This window comes from Patella vulgata, chromosome 6 (assembly GCF_932274485.2).
Source record: "Patella vulgata chromosome 6, xgPatVulg1.2, whole genome shotgun sequence".
NCBI lineage: Eukaryota > Metazoa > Mollusca > Gastropoda > Patellidae > Patella > Patella vulgata.
Window position 1 is genome coordinate 22,831,402 of NC_065884.2, and position 17,559 is coordinate 22,848,960.

The 17,559-nt window shown below is 37.0% G+C and overlaps 1 protein-coding gene across 1 annotated transcript; it reads right to left on the minus strand.

Annotated features, from left to right (window-relative positions):
* Nucleotides 1-3,983: 3,983 nt before the first annotated feature.
* LOC126825105 (glutathione hydrolase 1 proenzyme) lies at nucleotides 3,984-14,475 on the minus strand. The gene is made up of 12 exons (XM_050554591.2): nucleotides 13,923-14,475; nucleotides 13,510-13,695; nucleotides 13,014-13,139; nucleotides 12,713-12,804; nucleotides 11,000-11,189; nucleotides 10,729-10,892; nucleotides 9,870-10,019; nucleotides 9,312-9,466; nucleotides 7,624-7,811; nucleotides 7,162-7,402; nucleotides 6,761-6,874; nucleotides 3,984-6,412 (listed from the first exon to the last, which is right to left on the minus strand). Exons 2-12 carry the CDS (start codon nucleotides 13,689-13,691, stop codon nucleotides 6,266-6,268), a joined length of 1,749 nt encoding a protein of 582 aa, XP_050410548.2. The 5' UTR covers nucleotides 13,692-13,695; nucleotides 13,923-14,475; the 3' UTR covers nucleotides 3,984-6,265.
* Between the last annotated feature and the right edge of the window lie 3,084 nt (nucleotides 14,476-17,559).

Genomic DNA, 17,559 nt, shown 5'->3' on the forward strand with positions numbered 1-17,559 from the left:
AACACGAGTTATCCTTCCATATAACTGATTGAAGTAACGAGCGATAACAGACAAACGATCGAATTTCATTTCACTGATAATTCCGTTGAAGTTGAAAAGTTATTATATGGGACTGTGAGAGGGTATCTCACAATTCAAAAATAGAATTGACTGTCAGTAGATAAAAGATAACGAACAAATTAGAAAAAGTCCGTGCATTACCATGTTTTTATTAAGAGCAGAATGAATAAAAATGGGGGAATGCACGGGATTTTTCTATTTTTCTCGTTTTCCCTTATCTAGTGACAGCCAATTCTATTTTTGAATTGTGAGATACCCTCTATCACATATTTTATAATGACTAACACCAATATTGTCCTTTAAGGTAAAATGAAACTACTGCTAGCATCATGTTCTTGCATAACCCGAGTGTTTCAGAGATAATATTTGTAATAAACCAAAAGATGCCGCTCCTAACGGTATAATTAATGATAAAGGAATTTAAAAAATAGAACGAACGTAATTTTTAAAGCTGTTGCACTAACCAAAAGATTAAATATTACTGCTATTCAAAATAGTCAATAATAGACTTTTTACGGCTGTAATAGTTGATCGATGTGTAGAGAATTTCACTGCGGTGGCTATTTATAGACTCCTAGACTCTTGTGCTGAGCGTTATCGCGCCGCGTGACTAGCCAGAAATCACTTCGAGACACGCCACTGAAGCGTGCACATTCGCCGTGTGGAGTTCAACTTTCAGTAGGAAATTTTCGCTGCACGGACACCCTAACAATTATGAGTCAACTGGTGTGGTTTCGATTCCCCGGTTGTACGTGACAAGGAATATGGTCGCCTGTCGAACCTCGTGGGTTTTCTCCACCCCCACCCGGTTTGCTCCCACTGCTAAAGACGCCTACGCGGAAGCGAATTATTGAAATAAAATTGAACCATATGTTGGTCTCGAGTTTGTGTCGAGTGAACGTTAATCCACATCTCTCTCTCTGAAATGACAGAAGGGGTAACGGTATGTTAAATATAAAAACTGGAGAAACTCGGTTACTTTTGTGTACTAACAATCAATGGGCAACCATACAAAATCTGATGTTAAACTGTTTCGCCGAAAAATGAATAGAAACCAGGACCGAATCAGGTTTTGTTTTTCAATGGCTTGATGGTTGAAGGGCCGGGGCAGGGGCGAGACGACATGTCCATGGTTTTGTCAAAGAGTTGTCGGTTTTCGGGGACTTCCCAAGGTTTCCGTGCCCTTCACATCCCGCATCGGAATCTTAATCATTCGCCCCCTGTTGTCCCAGCAGCCAACTTAATAAACTTTAAAAAAGCCAGACTTGGGCTTATGTTGTCAAATCTCAGAATTTCCCAAATGACAGAGCATTGAAGACGTTTCGGTGTGTGACGGGGTCAATCAATTCTGAATATCCTAATGGTTTTGCGAACTATCCCAGCGTTATTATGCATTATGTTTTTGATCCACGGATGTGGAATACATCAGTGTTCTCCAACCAGACGATCTCCCCATTTTTATTTTTATAATCAATATTTTTATTCAGTAAATGTCTGGATTTGGATTGGAGAACAGGCTATGTCTATGTGTAACCCCCACTCTGATTTAAATATATGTACACAGTTTAAATATTCAGTATATATATACATACATAATTACATAAATATAGATCGCATAGGATACATATAATGGATAATATAGAGACATTTTAAAAAATATTTCAACCGTAAGAAATTTATTTTGAAAGTAGTGTTTGGTATTTGTTGTTGGGTATGATACAATCATCTAATACCCCAAATCTCAGAAACCAGTTGAGAGAGAGAGAGGATATACGATCATTGTATGGTGTGCTTGGCTGAAAATATCTTAAAAATTATTCTATGGAGATTTAAATCTTTTTGATAAATTATTGAACTTCTTGGAAAATAAGTGTGTTTATCTGAGGACTAAATTTTGCTGAGCCATACAACAGATAACTGATCGTTTTATAATTACATATCTATCTATCTATATATATATTTGAGACTGTCGTTTGTCTGTCTGTCTGTCTGTCTGTCTGTTCGGGGTTGGCGGCTACACTAGGTCTGCCCCGAGTCTGAAATTTGGGGTATAGGGGTAGCTCGGATCGGGGATTAACATAGGCCAGGTGGCGTTAGTCTACCACTTCCGGTTTTGGAGTTATGACCCCCGAGCGACCCCGGTCTGTTTGGAGTTAGCGGCTACACTAGGTCTGCCCCGAGTCTGAAATTTGGGGTATAGGGGTAACTCGGACCGGGGAGTAATATAGGCCAGGTGGCGTTAGTCTACCACTCCCGGTTTCGGAGTTATGACCCCCGAGCGAAATCTGTCTGTTCGGGGTTGGCGGCTACATATGCCCCGAGTCTGAATTTGGGGTATAGGGGTAGCTCGGACCGGGGAGTTACATAGGCCAGGTGGCGTTAGTCTACCACTTCCGGTTTCGGAGTTATGACCCCCGAGCGAAGCGCCGGTCTATTCGGGGTTGGCGGCTACACTAGGTCTGCCCCGAGTCTGAAATTTGGGGTATAGGGGTAGCTCTGACCGAGGAGTAACATAGGCCAGGTGGCGTTAGTCTACCACTTCCGGTTTTGGAGTAACGACCCCCGAGCGAAGTCTGTTCGGGGTTGGCGGCTACACTAGGTCTGCCCCGAGTCTGAAATTTGGGGTATAGGGGTAGCTCGGACCGGGGAGTAATATAGGCCAGGTGGCGTTAGTCTACCACTTCCGGTTTCGGAGTTATGACCCCCGAGCGAAGCCGGTCTGTTCGGGTTGGCGGCTACACTAGGTCTGCCCCGAGTCTGAAATTTTGGGTATAGGGGTAGCTCGGACCGGGGAGTAGCATAGGCCAGGTGGCGTTAGTCTACCACTTCCGGTTTTGGAGTTATGACCCCCGAGCGAAGCCGGGTATCCTGCTAGTATATTATGTTAAAGGTTTTGGAAGAGTTGTTATATAACCCGCGTTCTGATTGATGTGAAGGATTAGCAAATGAAACGGTCTGTTACGGCGAGTTCTGGGCGCGCGTTGCACGGAACTGTGGGTATACCAGTAGGAACATCAACGCTGATTATTTAATTAAAAATCTGACGTCACAGGGCCAAAAGCTGCTCGTATGACCCCTGATCAGATCTTCAAATAGTTCAGGCCATCGAAAGTATAAAAAACGAAAGGAAATATAGATCTGTATTTTAATCAGATTGGGTACCAAGCCGGCTCCACAATTACGTGATTTAACAATGGAATTTCTAGAGGAAAAATTATACTCAATTGTAGAAATTAAATATGACGTGTATTACAAATTATATTTAGAAAATCATTTGAAACGGTTCCTGGACGATGCATTCTCTATTTGGAATGAACGAATTGGCGACGTTACAGATTTTCAAGAAATAATGAATGGTTTAGAGTTAAATATGAAATTCACAATTTATACCAACGATTTGTAGATCGGATATGTATTTTAAAGACAAAGATACCAAAAACTATAAATAATATACAAAAAATAATATACCATTTTTTAACTAGAAAAGTATGAAGCATTGTGATAGATGAAGGCCTCCGGATTCTAAGATGGCTAAAAGGAAATTTATTGAAACAGCATTACCCCATCGATGTAATAGAAGTTGGGATAGGTAATGCTTTGGCAATTGATATCCAAACATTAAGGGATACTAAAGTAAAGGGGGGGGGGGGTGGATGGCTGAATGGTTAGCGTGGGCGCGCTGTATCATAAAGTCTGTCATTGAGTCGACTGGCGCGGTTTCGAGTCCCCGGTTGTACGTGGCAAGGAGTAGGGTCGCCTGTCCAACCTCGTGGGTTTTCTCCGGGTCCTCCGGTTTCCTCCCACTGCTAAAGACCCCTACGCGCAATGACCTAGTTTGTGTCGAGTGGACGTTAAACCCCATTTCTCTCTCTCTCACTACAGTAAAGGACAGTTCGGATAATATCATTACCCATAATCTCCAATATCCAAACTTCTGCACAGGAGTAGGACAATCCTGACTTCAAACAACAATGTCCAAATGAAATTTGGCAATGTTTAATCATAATCGCAAAGACAGCCACATAAACTGAAACCCCTTCTAACCAAAGCAAAAGATCTTGGGGAAGATCGATTTCGGTCTGCATCATACGGTTATGGTCCTTACGGTTTATGCGAAATGCGAATTGTAGACATTTTGTGGACCCTCTAGAGCCTTCAATGTTTGAACGTTTTAGATGAAACTTAAAATATATATATGTTATGGATCAATAAAATAGAAGAATTTGTTGTGGCGTTATCGCAAAAAAATAAAGATATTTCATTGCCTTGAAAGTCGACCATCTTGAAAATGGCCACCATCTTGGATTTTAGAGTGACTAACGGGGTTTTGTAAAAGAGTAGTCCCCAAGGAGTATTTGTGCCAAGTTTGATACCCTCATTTACATTTGAACAAATTCCCTGTTTTAATGCAGTTATCTGTTGCACTAACACGGAATTAGATATAATCTTTATCAGGTGTCATTAATTAAATGCCTTCACATACCGAGAGCTTATGGCGGTTCTTAATAAATATCAACATATGACATTAATATCACATCCTGACACACATGTGTTCAGTTAAGGTTACCAGATCATCTTATAAGAAGCAGACGCGAATCACAAAATCATTAAACCAGGCTTCAGATCACCACAATGTAATTAAAGCCTACTTGGAAATAAACCAAATTAAGGCGTCGAAAAAGTGATTATATATTTAATAAACTCATTTGAACGCTTACCATTTTGAATCAATAAATATATCTTGCTAGTGCTAGTGTGTTATTTGGATTATACGGTCTGTCATCTAGTCAAGTGTTTTGGTATTGATATCACTCCTGTAAGTAACAAGGGGAGGGATCGACTACCTAACCTGGTGGATTTTCCACGATTTCCTACACGGCTAGCGTGTGAACATTTTATGAGGACTTTCCAGCTGGCGTCTGCCGCAAATTCTGAGACAGGGATATTTGATGTCGTGGCAGGACATGTAAAGCGCCCGAGAGCAGCTCGCTGAGTTGAATTGTTGGCGTTATATAAATCAATTATTATTATTATTATTATTATATTATTTACCCCAGATATAATATATTATGAGAGAGACAAACTAGATCATTTCGTTGTTCTAATGTTTCCGAACCTTCCTGATAATAAAATTTGAATCAATAATATCCAATTAGCCACGGTAAACGAAATTCAACTATCAATATAAATAAATGTTGTTTTTTTTTAAAGACGAAACGAAATGCCAAATAATTATTCAAGGGTAAATATGACCTGAGAAAGGTTTCATGTATATCACAGACAATTATCAATCAACTACTCATTAATCCATGGCAGTTGATTTATTTTTCAATGAACCTAGTTGATTAGTTTATGATATGCCACGTGGGATGTCTGGGCTAATCGGCGAACGAGTTACGCTGGGCTGACTAGAAACAGGCTATGGGTGTTTACGTTTTTAAACTCGTTTGTACTCGATGAAAATTATATCACCGGTAGTACTTCGGTCATATTTATAAACTAGAGATGTAACGCCTCACAACGATGCCAAGTAATACGCAAGTGGATTACCTGATCGTCCCATAGCAAGCGAAGAAAATAACTAATTCGCTGATAATTTTAGGAAAAAGGAAAAAAATATGAATTCGGTACTCTTACAAAACGTCCAAATAAAGGTGTTTCAAAATGTGTTATTGCTATTTTGATCTTTTAGGTTGATAGATAGTATATTTATAGACTCATTTTTGTGACTATCTCAATTTAGACCAAAATCAATATTGTCACGTGTTTTGTCTGTAGCCCAATATTAGACTTTGCGCATTCCGACTCATTTAGCCCACATGGGTCACATATGGTTCAATTTTATTTTAATAATTCGGTTGCGTGTTGGAGAAAATCGGAGAACCCGGAGAAAATCGGAGAACCCGGAGAAAACCCATGAGGTTGGACAGGCGACCCTACTCCTAGTTCACGTACAAGTAGGGAATCGAAACCACGCCAATTGACTTAATGACAGATCTGTGTGAATGTTCCATTTGTACTAATAGAATAGTGATAACTGTTGTAATGGTGCTTTTGGAGCAAATTAAAATTCTCAATATGTTACACTGATACGATTAATTTCGTATTTTGCATAAATATGCCCGAGATGACTCAAACAGGTCATAAAAAACAGAAATAAATGAGTAAACGCAATCTATATATTAAATAAAAATGCAGAATAATATTAATATCCTGCTGGTATTCCGTCCTTACGATAATCACAATTTGCTGTTATAGTTCCTGGTTTTAACTGTAAAATACCTTGTACATTGGAACCTCCTGCTATCATTGTTACATTATGACCTATTTTCTTCAATCCTTCAACAACAGCCTGAAAGTGTTATAGAGAACATCATTACTTAATTCATTAATGACTGATCTGGATACGAAAGGAAATGGAGGTTTAGCGTAGGTACTATGGCCTACTTTTATTCGAATTCCAATAGTCTAGGGTTCTTTTACGTGCGCGCCAATGTTTACACAGGACATCTGGCTTTTCTTGCCAGTCCCTTCGTTCAGCACAACTGACAAGGTAGAACCACGCCGGAAAATACCGATGAAGTTTCTCGGCTAACACTGAGATCGAACACGGGACCTCAAGATTACAATATTTTTAAGAGTAGACATATTCAGCTAGAGTAATACAATGTATAGTGAAATCTAGATGAATATCACTTACCTTGGGATAAGGATACTCTATCTGAGTAGTCTGAGGTACAAGTTGGTGGTGAATTCTAGGAAAATCTATGGCTTGTTTAACATCCCATTTAAACCAAAGGGTCTTTGTTGTTACCTGAAGTAAAATATCGATTAGTCGCATGTCCAAAGCAGACATCCACACAAATGAATGGATGGTGGGCGAGATTCACGAAACCGTGTATTTTACTCTTTCTTTTATCATTTAGTAGCCCAGAAAGCTAATGCCCATCTTCGAATTCAGCATACTTTGGTAGGCATATTGCTTGGATTGCGCTTATTCAGATTTGTTTAAAGAAACTTACATGCGCCTATCATACATTCCAAAAACATAATATATCGATAGCTTGGTTCTAATGTTAATAACTGAATTGTATATCTTACCAATGAAGCTGCTGTCGTTATCTTAGTTCCCCCTGAAGCTCCCACAACAAGTACTACATGCCCATCTTCACCAACCAGAATCGAAGGACACGTGGATGACAGAGGACGCTTTCCTGGTTTTATATAATTAGCTGGAGAGGCTGGCACACCGTAATAGTTGGTTGTATTAGGAGTAGAAAAATCATCCATTTCGTCGTTGTAGATAATACCAGTATCATCACCAACAACATCAGAACCAAAACTATAACGGTTAATAATTATTAAGAACGTATCGAATTCTATAACCCCCATGAATATTAAGACAAACAAAATAAAATCCACTGAATTCCGTCTAAAAAAGTAATATTAAAGAACGCTTTAGTGTGATCGAGTGACAGCAATAGATGTCAGCACTGGGACAACCCTATTCCTTGCCACGTACAAAGAGACTGAACATTATTAGGATTGTGTAGCATAACGTACTAAAGATTGATGGTACTGGTAACAGCTACTGCATCACCTTTTGGTCCAAGAACAGAAAGGTGAGTTGTTCCATGATCTTCGGTTAAATTAAACTCGGGGTGATAATGAGTAAAATTAAACGTCTTTGTATCTGATATCTCGGCTCGGATATTCTCACCAAAGTCTTTGGAGGTCATTTCTTTTACCAACTGAAAAACAACAAGCACCATTATAAATATTTACTAAGCAATGAGAATGATCATCTAAGTTCCTTTGACCAACGCCCATCACAATCCTCACTTAAAACAATAAAAAAGACCAAAGTGTTACCATACAGCCGAAAAATGGCTTTGGAATAAAAGTCAATGCAGGCAGGATTATAGTTTAAGTGAAACCTTGGCAGAGAAAGTTCATCGGGATTTTCCAACGTGGTTCCCCCGTTTCAGTGATGCAGAACAGAGGGCCTGGCAAGGAACAACATATAGTCGCTAGGATGGCACGAAAAACGGTTGGCGTGCACGTAAAGGATGTCTTGGGAGGTGGAATTCGGTATAAGAGCAGGCCGTAGTGCCGCTGTCCGGGCAAAATTTCCCTCATAGCCCACTGTATGGCGTATGCCCGTCTTCATTAGCCCAGTCGGAACAGAGCAGTAGGACGCTAAATCCCAATTCATTTCATTTCATTTCATTTCAAGTGAAACCATTCGTTGAAATTTGATCGTTACGTAATGTAAGACTAAATAAATGAATAACATTAATCGTAATTCTTATCAGCGGTAGTATTGCCGTTTGAATAAAGAAAAACAATTTATTTTGCATGCTGTTTCATGTTAAGACATTTATAGACCTTAAAGGAAAGATTCATGTAAACAAGACATTCTCCGGAAAATACATTAAAACATCTGATTTAAAACTTTTTAATTCTAAACTAAGTGTAGCCCCAATAATTCACCACGCAAGTCAGGCTTCCAGCTGGTCCTCTGGAAGAGAGGGGGGATTTTGAAATAGGTTATTTTCCAATTTTGCTGGTCTTATTCAAACACCCAAAAGCTACATATTCGGACATGTCATCTATAAGCTAGTGACTCTGACGTCAGCAGTTCTTAAGGTTTGATTGGTGACTCGGAATGAGGCGCCGTCCATTGTAGTAAGCCTTTTATTAATAATTTACTTAAAGATACATTATGAGAGATTAGATAAAGAGCCAGCAGTTCTCACTATAATAGTTAAAAACTAGATAATGTAAAGGCAATTTTCTGACAATTTCAGTCAAATTGATACACTCTGGACCGAGAATTTAGCGATTAAATTTTCTGCCTAGCCTCGATCATCATTACTAAAGTCGGTGCGATAAAAAATATAGTCTCGATTACCCATTTCATAATTTAATCATGAATGAAAGTTGAGCAGCAAATCGGATCCTAATCCTGTAAATATCACAGGATAGCGATGACATGGAGAGTTGATTATCATCTGGATAAGTTAATTAACGTCTAATTAATCATTTAGATAACATTTCAGGCCTAAAAAAAGGCTTACAATAGGCAGATTTAGCTCTTGCATAATGTATGTTTAATATTGATTACGCAAAATAACAAGCTTGTGTGAACTTTTCCTTTAAAATCAATTATTTGAATCATATCGTATCTGTAATGATATCTTATTAGCTTTTTAGATTAAGATTTAGGACATAATTCCCAGTTTACCTACTTCTTTTATTCTCTGTTTAAAATGATCTGATTCAACAGATGGATCTCCCAGTGCTGATCGTTTAGCGTAGGCATATTTGAAGGCTTCTATAGTGCGATGCGATGTTAATATCTGTTTTTCAACAGTAGACAGTGTACTAGCATCCATATCATACCCTTAAAACAAGAAAACGTCTACAAAGAAGTTAATATATAATAAGAAATTGACATTTAAAAACAAAAGAAAACTCCTATAAATTTAACTTTTAATAAGCCGAATTTTTCGAAAGTTGTCTAAACAAAACACATGAGTGAAATACCTTAAATATTGTTTTTAGAATCAAATCAGATAAACTTGACCCCTCCCCACACACACACACACAAACAACGAAAAACGACTAATATGTTAGCTAAACATTTTATCATTAACCTTAGTAATTTAATATTGTTGCTATGTTTGGGTCGTTATTGGGTCAATACTTATTATAATGTCTTACTATCGAGTACTATGATATTGATTCTAAAGTATATTTAATACACACTGAAATGGATGGTGGGGTATATTATTTTTAAAGCTTACCGTCGAGTATATTTAATATATACTGAAAGACAACACCACTAGATGGTGGGGGTGGGGAATAAACCTTGATATTGTCATGTATAGTAATAGAGACAGGATCTTTTACTTCTGCAACATAATTCTTTAAATCATCTGATGTTATGATCCCACCTAAAACATTGAAATATACATTTATTGACAAAAACCCCATGGTAATTAGAATGGAACGTCTTTTACGATAATCCGTAAAATCAGTAGATCTCTTTTACACTGTTACACACTATGCTCGAATATTCGAGAAAATTTACAAAGAACCGTACTTTGCAGGAAAAGTATAAAACATACGTAAGTTTTATCCAATACGATCCAAACTTATTCACGCCTGTTAGTTTTTATGTCAAACAATTCATTTCGCGTATGTTTTAAACCGGTTCAAAAACTACGCCAATTACATGTATTATCAAAAGTCGTAAATATTAAACTGAAAACAATTTTATTCGGTAAAGTGTCATATTTTGAGCATGAAATGTAAACCAAGAGTCATGATTCTGACAGTAAACATTAAAATGTTCAAATGCCAAGGTGAGATGTCACAATATATCCCAGTTACAATCTTTTCGGTTAAAAAGTTCCTACAGTTTCGCTGACTACAAAAGTCGTAATCAGAATTGTATAATCAAATTATGAGAATAATCATGAAACTTGATCAATATTATATAGGGTGTAATGGTTTTACACAATTTGACCAAAAACTTATATTGGGTTTGCACATCACACAACAGGCGAATCTAAAATATAGTGAGTTTATAAAGATCCATAAATTTTAGGTGAATGTCGTATCTCACATTTAAAGAAAATCAGTATACTAATTGAGTCCTACCTGCATCATGTATTTCTCTTACAATAACATCTGTTAATGAACCTTGATAAAAAGCCATCACCCCTTCATCAGCTATTGTTTGTAAAGTAGCAGCTAATCTTGGTCGTTTCATCTTTTCACCAACAACATAAAGTTTGTTGGTCTCAGGATTTGTAATCAACTTCCTTTGAACAATAAAAACCCAACATAATAAGGTTAAATAACAACTATTTCCGAACTGAGAAACGATAAAAATGATTATATGAAATGAAGTAATACAATTAATATTTACATTAGAGAGGACGAGGTGGTCTTTTGAGCCTCACTAACTATGGCTGATGCTAGCGGAGGACTAACTGGAATACCATCTCTACACAGTTTAATAGTGGGTGTAAATAGATTCTTCCATGGTAATTTACCTCCTATTTTGTAGGCTTCCCACATACCCATTAATTCTCCAGGCACGGCTATTGATAAGCCACCTGAAAGAAAACGAGTGCCATACAATATAAACATTGGTCATGACATTGTCTTTGGGGATTTTTCATTTATCATTTTTCTACGCAAAGTTTTTGTCGTTTCACTACTAACGTGTGTTGTATATAGTAGTTATATACCCTAGAATATCAAATTATATATACAGATATCTATTGAAGAATATAAGTTATATATACTCTTAAAAAAAGTAGGGAATATTGAAATGCAAATACCTATGCAGGTTGTGATATGGTAAATAGTCATGGACACTTGACATGCTTTGAGAGTATGTTCACAGATGAAGAACTTATCGCCCCAAAAGAACCACTGAGCTGCACATGCGACACGCAATAGCGCCATACACGTGGGAGAGGTTCATTGTAAAATTTGACACTACAAGGAAGGGTTGACGAAATCTGCCACTTGCTGGTTTATCCTATCCATGTTTGCTTTCCTGTCGGTTCTTGCATAAGATTTACTGTTTAGCGTATCTTTGCTTTAGTGTGTTACGTTTAATTTGACGGTTGATTAGGAACATGCCACGACGAATTGCTGAATGTCTGAGGATTGGTAGAGCAATTACTCATTATTAAGACAAAAATCAAAAACGTCCATTTTCACTTTTGACAGTGCATTTCTTTGCAAGTGAAATGGGACCGTCAGATAAGCCGCCCATATGGACTGTTTATGTTCATGTGTAGGCAATTGACCTGTTATTAACATACACTGGTTACCTCTAATAAAACAGCAGTGCATTTCCGCAGTTTTGTATTGTTTCTGAATATCCCCTACTTTTTTTTTGAAGAGTATATATTCGGATATAACGATAGGTAAAATTATCCCAAAACAAGTTGAAATGATCATACATGTAACATCTTTTAGCATGGTAGTAAGTGGTGATATAAAGTTAATTACTCTCCAGTTTTATGAAAAATTTGTTAAAAGTCATTATTTCTAGCATCGTTTTAAAATATTTTGTTGGCAACTGAAGTGGTGTCACTTTGAGCAAATCAATTTTTTGACTAACGAAAAGATATATAGGTTAATGCATATTTTCTCGTAAAATAATTTAAATATACATTATGTAAGATTTAGATAATGAACTGACCATTTTTGCTAAAAAAGCTCAAAAATAGATAATGTAAAATGAAAATATTGAAAATTCCATTCAAACTACTTCAGAGCCACATTATCAATGTTTGTTGTTTTGACAAGATGTGTGCTTTGTGGTAACCGGGGCACTGGTTTATTCGAGAATTAGCCTCGCCTTCCCATTTTTAAATTAAATTTATAAATGGCAAGCCGTTCTAATCTAGTTAAAATCTCGAGTATCCGATGCCATCGAGAGGTGATTATGGTCTTGTTTTGTTAATAAATATCTAATTAATAGTTTATATAAAATATAACCAGTTTTTCATTAGACTATGAAGCATACGTTTGTTTATTCCGATCGCCGGATTGGGCCACGTTTATATAAAAAAAAATAAAGTCGTCAAACTGTTATTTAAACTGAAAAACTATTTCTTACCTTTTTCAGATGATGCGTTTTTAAACATTTCTTTAGAGGCTGCCCCTGGTGCCATCTCGCGAGCAATAATAGTATATACCTTACCCTCATCTCTGTTAAAACAATAAAATGCTATATTCAGCATTTGGTCTTATGATCTATGGATAATATACAACATTTAAAGAATTAAGACTGGGCCAGGTGATTTCGCGGTTATCTCTTCTCTTACAAATGAAATCTGCTTTTTCCTAATCACCACCGGAGTTTAAAGTTTTAAAATGTGAATGTAGACTATATTTACTTATAAAAGGAACAAATTTACTTTTTGTAAATTGTCATAAAATGACCTCCGCCAATACCAGTACTCATAGAATTAGCTACACCAACACATAAAAGAGTTGCAATTGTAGCATCCACAGCACTTCCTCCTTGATTCTTCATTATATCACTACAACACAGATAAATCTATATTAAAAGGGTGCCCATTTAGCATGAACGAAATACATATTATAAATATGTTCTGGATTATCAATTTCTTTTTTTCTCTCTTGTCAACATCCTACTTTTGCAATCCTCGCTGGCCAATTCATGCACACAGCTGAAAGGGGAAGTAGGATAAACGGAAAAACCATTTCAACCGTATTTTAGACGTAATGGCATTTTCATACTGTATTGAGCTGGATTCTGATTGCCCTGTTTGATCGAAGGTTCGATGTTTTATTAAATAGACTTAAACCTTCACTTTAAGGGCGTTTCAGAAAACAGTTTCCCATAACAACTGACATTGATATTGTGATTTGTTTATATGAGTGACTTACATGCCTATAGGAGAACATATCTGGGTATCAGAAGCTACTGCTGCCTGTTTGTAATGTCCTTCTATGGAGGGAGATGGTTTCACTTTAAATTCCCGTGACAAATTCCGGTCGCTTAAAATAAATCCGGTGGTCGTTGCAGAGAGAAGATAGAGGAAGAAAGGAAAATAAACCATCGTACCCATGTTGCTGCAAAATTTAAATAAATAACATTTGAGTTGATTCCACTGTGTGTATAGTTATAGGGCTTCTGAAACACCACAAAGGACCTTGTTGCCACTTCCGCCAGTAAATAGTTATGAGAGAAATCAGCATTATAGAAGTAGAACTTTGATTTAAAAAAAGTTGTGTTATTTAGAGAGAATACAATTACTGGGAACATTAAAACATTAATAATATAAACAGGTCCCACTTACAGTTTTTTAAATAGATGCTTCCTTATGGCCAATCATCTGTCGATGTGTGCCATTTCCCACGGGGAATTTTGATAAGATTGATAATATCATTTTTAAGTACACATACAAGACTTGTCAGCTAATAATACACAGATATACACAAATCTTAATCCTAGATTGTGTGACAATTAACAGTTAACACTGGTTTGCTCAGAGTTAATATGGTGGCCCCAGATCCTCCCCAATCGCTATTGCGCGTGCGTTCCTGGAATTTTACGCCCACTTCCACCAAGAGTGATATCGTAGACAGTAAATCGCTTTTTTTTTTCAGTTGAGTTAAATACCTTTCTACAATACCGCCATACATACAGCCAGAACTGCCTCAGCCTATTTATAGTCACCATTAAATTATACCGAAAACAGGAACTCTCCTCCCTGTCCCCATATCAACAACAATTTCCGTATTTACCACTAATGAATAAATCCGCCACTTGGATGACAAGAAAATAATTAGCTTTCGCCTTCAATTTGATCCTTTCAAACTCTTTGGGAATAAATATCTTTCTCAATAATATTGATATAGGTACGTACAAATTCTGAATTTAAATGCATTAACTCAATAAACAGCAAAATGTTGCATCATTTTAATGCCAATCTACGGGTTATTCCACTTTACTGGGACCGGTCCAATTAATCATACTTGGATGTTTGCGAGACAATCATAGGTTGTATAAAATTACATTCTTTGCAGCTACTAACAAGTGATCTATTCATTGTATTTAGATATAAAGCGTCGTCCAATTTTGAGGCAGATATTTTGAGGCCGGAAAATCCGTACGAACTTTCTCGGCCAATGTAATAATCCGGCACTTGACCATTAGGAGATGATATCAGAAAAGGGAATGATATTTCCCTGCATCAACAATCAAATTTTGTGAAATCCGCTAGTATTATTTGTGGTAGCAAAACAAAAAAAAACCAAAAAAAAACAACACGTTGTGGGATCTTTCTGTTTTGACCGTTTTCTCGCCATTTTATGTCAACTATTCTGAATCAACTCCGATACTGACTAAACTTGCAGGTTTTGAAGAATGCCAACTTGTAGCAATTTCAGAACTACATATAGTTATTAGTCTGTATATCTAAACTATTTTATGGGATTTTCACAAAATTGTCTATGTATAATGACAAGAATATGAAATTAAACGAAAGATAACTATGCAGAATTACACGAAAAACAACTAAATGTCGTAGTCTCAAACTGAGGTATCAATAGGGTGACAGTACATACATTTAGGAATACGAGTCAAAAAATAATCCAACCTGAAATTTTATGAAACTATTTTTCGTCAATACAAAAACTTGGAATTTCAACTAGTCATCTGTTTCATATTGATAATAATTATGAGAACATGAGTCACTAGTTCTATAATTGCTCCTCCTGTGATAAAATTCAATTAAAGTAGCTAAGTCTCTAACTCAATGTCATCCAAAGTCTTCGACATTGAAACACGAATTATTTGTCAACTCAAATCAACATTGATGTTGTGATCTTACCTGGAAAAGATGGGTTTCTGATATCCAATATTTAAGACAAAATAAACATTTTACCATTGGTACACGAATCGTGTACCATAATGCGCCATAAATACTATCGATGTGGATTGGAATAACCAGACGCTAGAGATTGTCATTCGATTGAGACTTCTTCTGGCGTATTTCATATGAAATTCATATTACATTGCGTCAGAACTTGCCAGAACATGGAACATACGGCCACGATTGTTGTATACTAATTATACGTTGGCAGGTAATGGGGGTGTGTGTGTCTGGTGGGGGTTGGGGTGAAATATAAGTTTTACGTCCGCTTCCACTTAGGTAATATCGCAGCCTCCTCTATGCCTGGTATTTTGGGGTTCTGGTAATTCCAATCTGTTATCATTGGGGTGATCCGGTGTTGATGGAGATCTAGATTCTCCTTCCCTTTTTCTTTTCTTTCATGGTGTCAGGCATGGGGGAGACTGGCTGACTGGATGGGCTAAACTTCCAGTGCTGCTACCTATTGTTTAACCAGAAAGCACATCAAACTATCAACTATGGGAACTAAAACATTTCAGGGGAAATACATATACAGCGTTTTAAAAAAAATATATGTTTCTTCTTCTATAGCTTAAAATTGCAATCAGGTGGCAACCTACAACACAACGATAACTGTTCATCGCTGCATAATATACATTTTAAAAAACTTTAATATCATTTAGACAGATTCTAAATAATAATTTTAACATATACATCTTTGCTACAGTTGATCCGGTAACAGTAACTGTATTACTTTATTGCGTCACTTCCCGATCGTCCAAATTTCTGTTACGGATCAACCATATAGCAAAAATATCTGTGTTTAAAGATAGGTTCCCAGAAAAGTATTTATCGGGTGGTTATTTCCAATAAAAGTATGGCAATTTTGGTATATATAGAAAGTAGAGGTATCCAATCTAAATAGAAATGAAATGAAATGAAATGAAATGGGGTTTAACGTCCTACTGTTCTGCTCCTACTGGGCTAATGAAGACGGGCATACGCCATACAGTGTGCTATGAGGGAAATTTTGCCCGGACAGCGGCACTATCGCCTACTCTTATATCGAATTCCAACTGCCAAGGGATCTTTTACATGCACTCCAATGTATACACGGGACCTCGGTTTCGTTTCATCCGAAGGACTAGACAGCTGTCCTTGTCAGGCCCTCCGTTCTGCACCACTGACAAGGGGAAACCACGTCGGAAAATCCAGATGAACTTTCTCGGCCAATGCAGGGATCGAACACCCGACCTCCAGGCTAGCCAGCCAGCGTCTTAACCACCTAGCCACCGTGGTTCCCTAAATAGAAAAATACTGGATCCTCTGAAAAACACTCATGAAGCGTATACAGGACAAAAATGTAAGGGTTCCCCTAATCGACAGCCTGACGATTAGAGGAATACCTGCACGTGTGACGTCGAAGGTTGCACGCGAAGATTGAGAGCTTGGTGTACATGTTGATAAACTTTATGAAGAGTTAGACGTACAACACTTTATAAGATAAAAATCACGGAAAAGACGCGGGCAGTGGATAATCCGAGGATTTAATTAGGATTCGATATTTGTAATAAATAGTCAGCGATTAATAAAGACAACATCGTCTTGTGTATACAATGAATTCTCCTCCGACTTCGCCCCCGTTGCTATTGGTACCGAGAGAGGTAAGTCACGTGACACAAACATGACCTCTTTTGATCGATTTTTATAGCATGGTATTCCTTGGCAATTACAATGTTTTGAGAATGATTTGAAGCAAAATTATGATAATTAATTAGTTTGAATATGTTTTTAGTCCAAATATATCATCAAATCACCCAGTTTGTACGCGGGAATGTATCTTTAAATTATATTGGGAATGTAGTTATCCTATCACTTATAATGTAATATTTGTGGACACCAACATAGTCTTTTATGAGAGTATAGTGATACATAACAAGACACACCCAAGCTTTAATGATTTTAATATGAATTTCATAGCATAATTTTAGCATCATCGACATTATAAAATGTACATTTGTATATTTATTTTGTATGGAACAGATAACAAGCTGTTCGACAAAGGGAAAATATTATCATG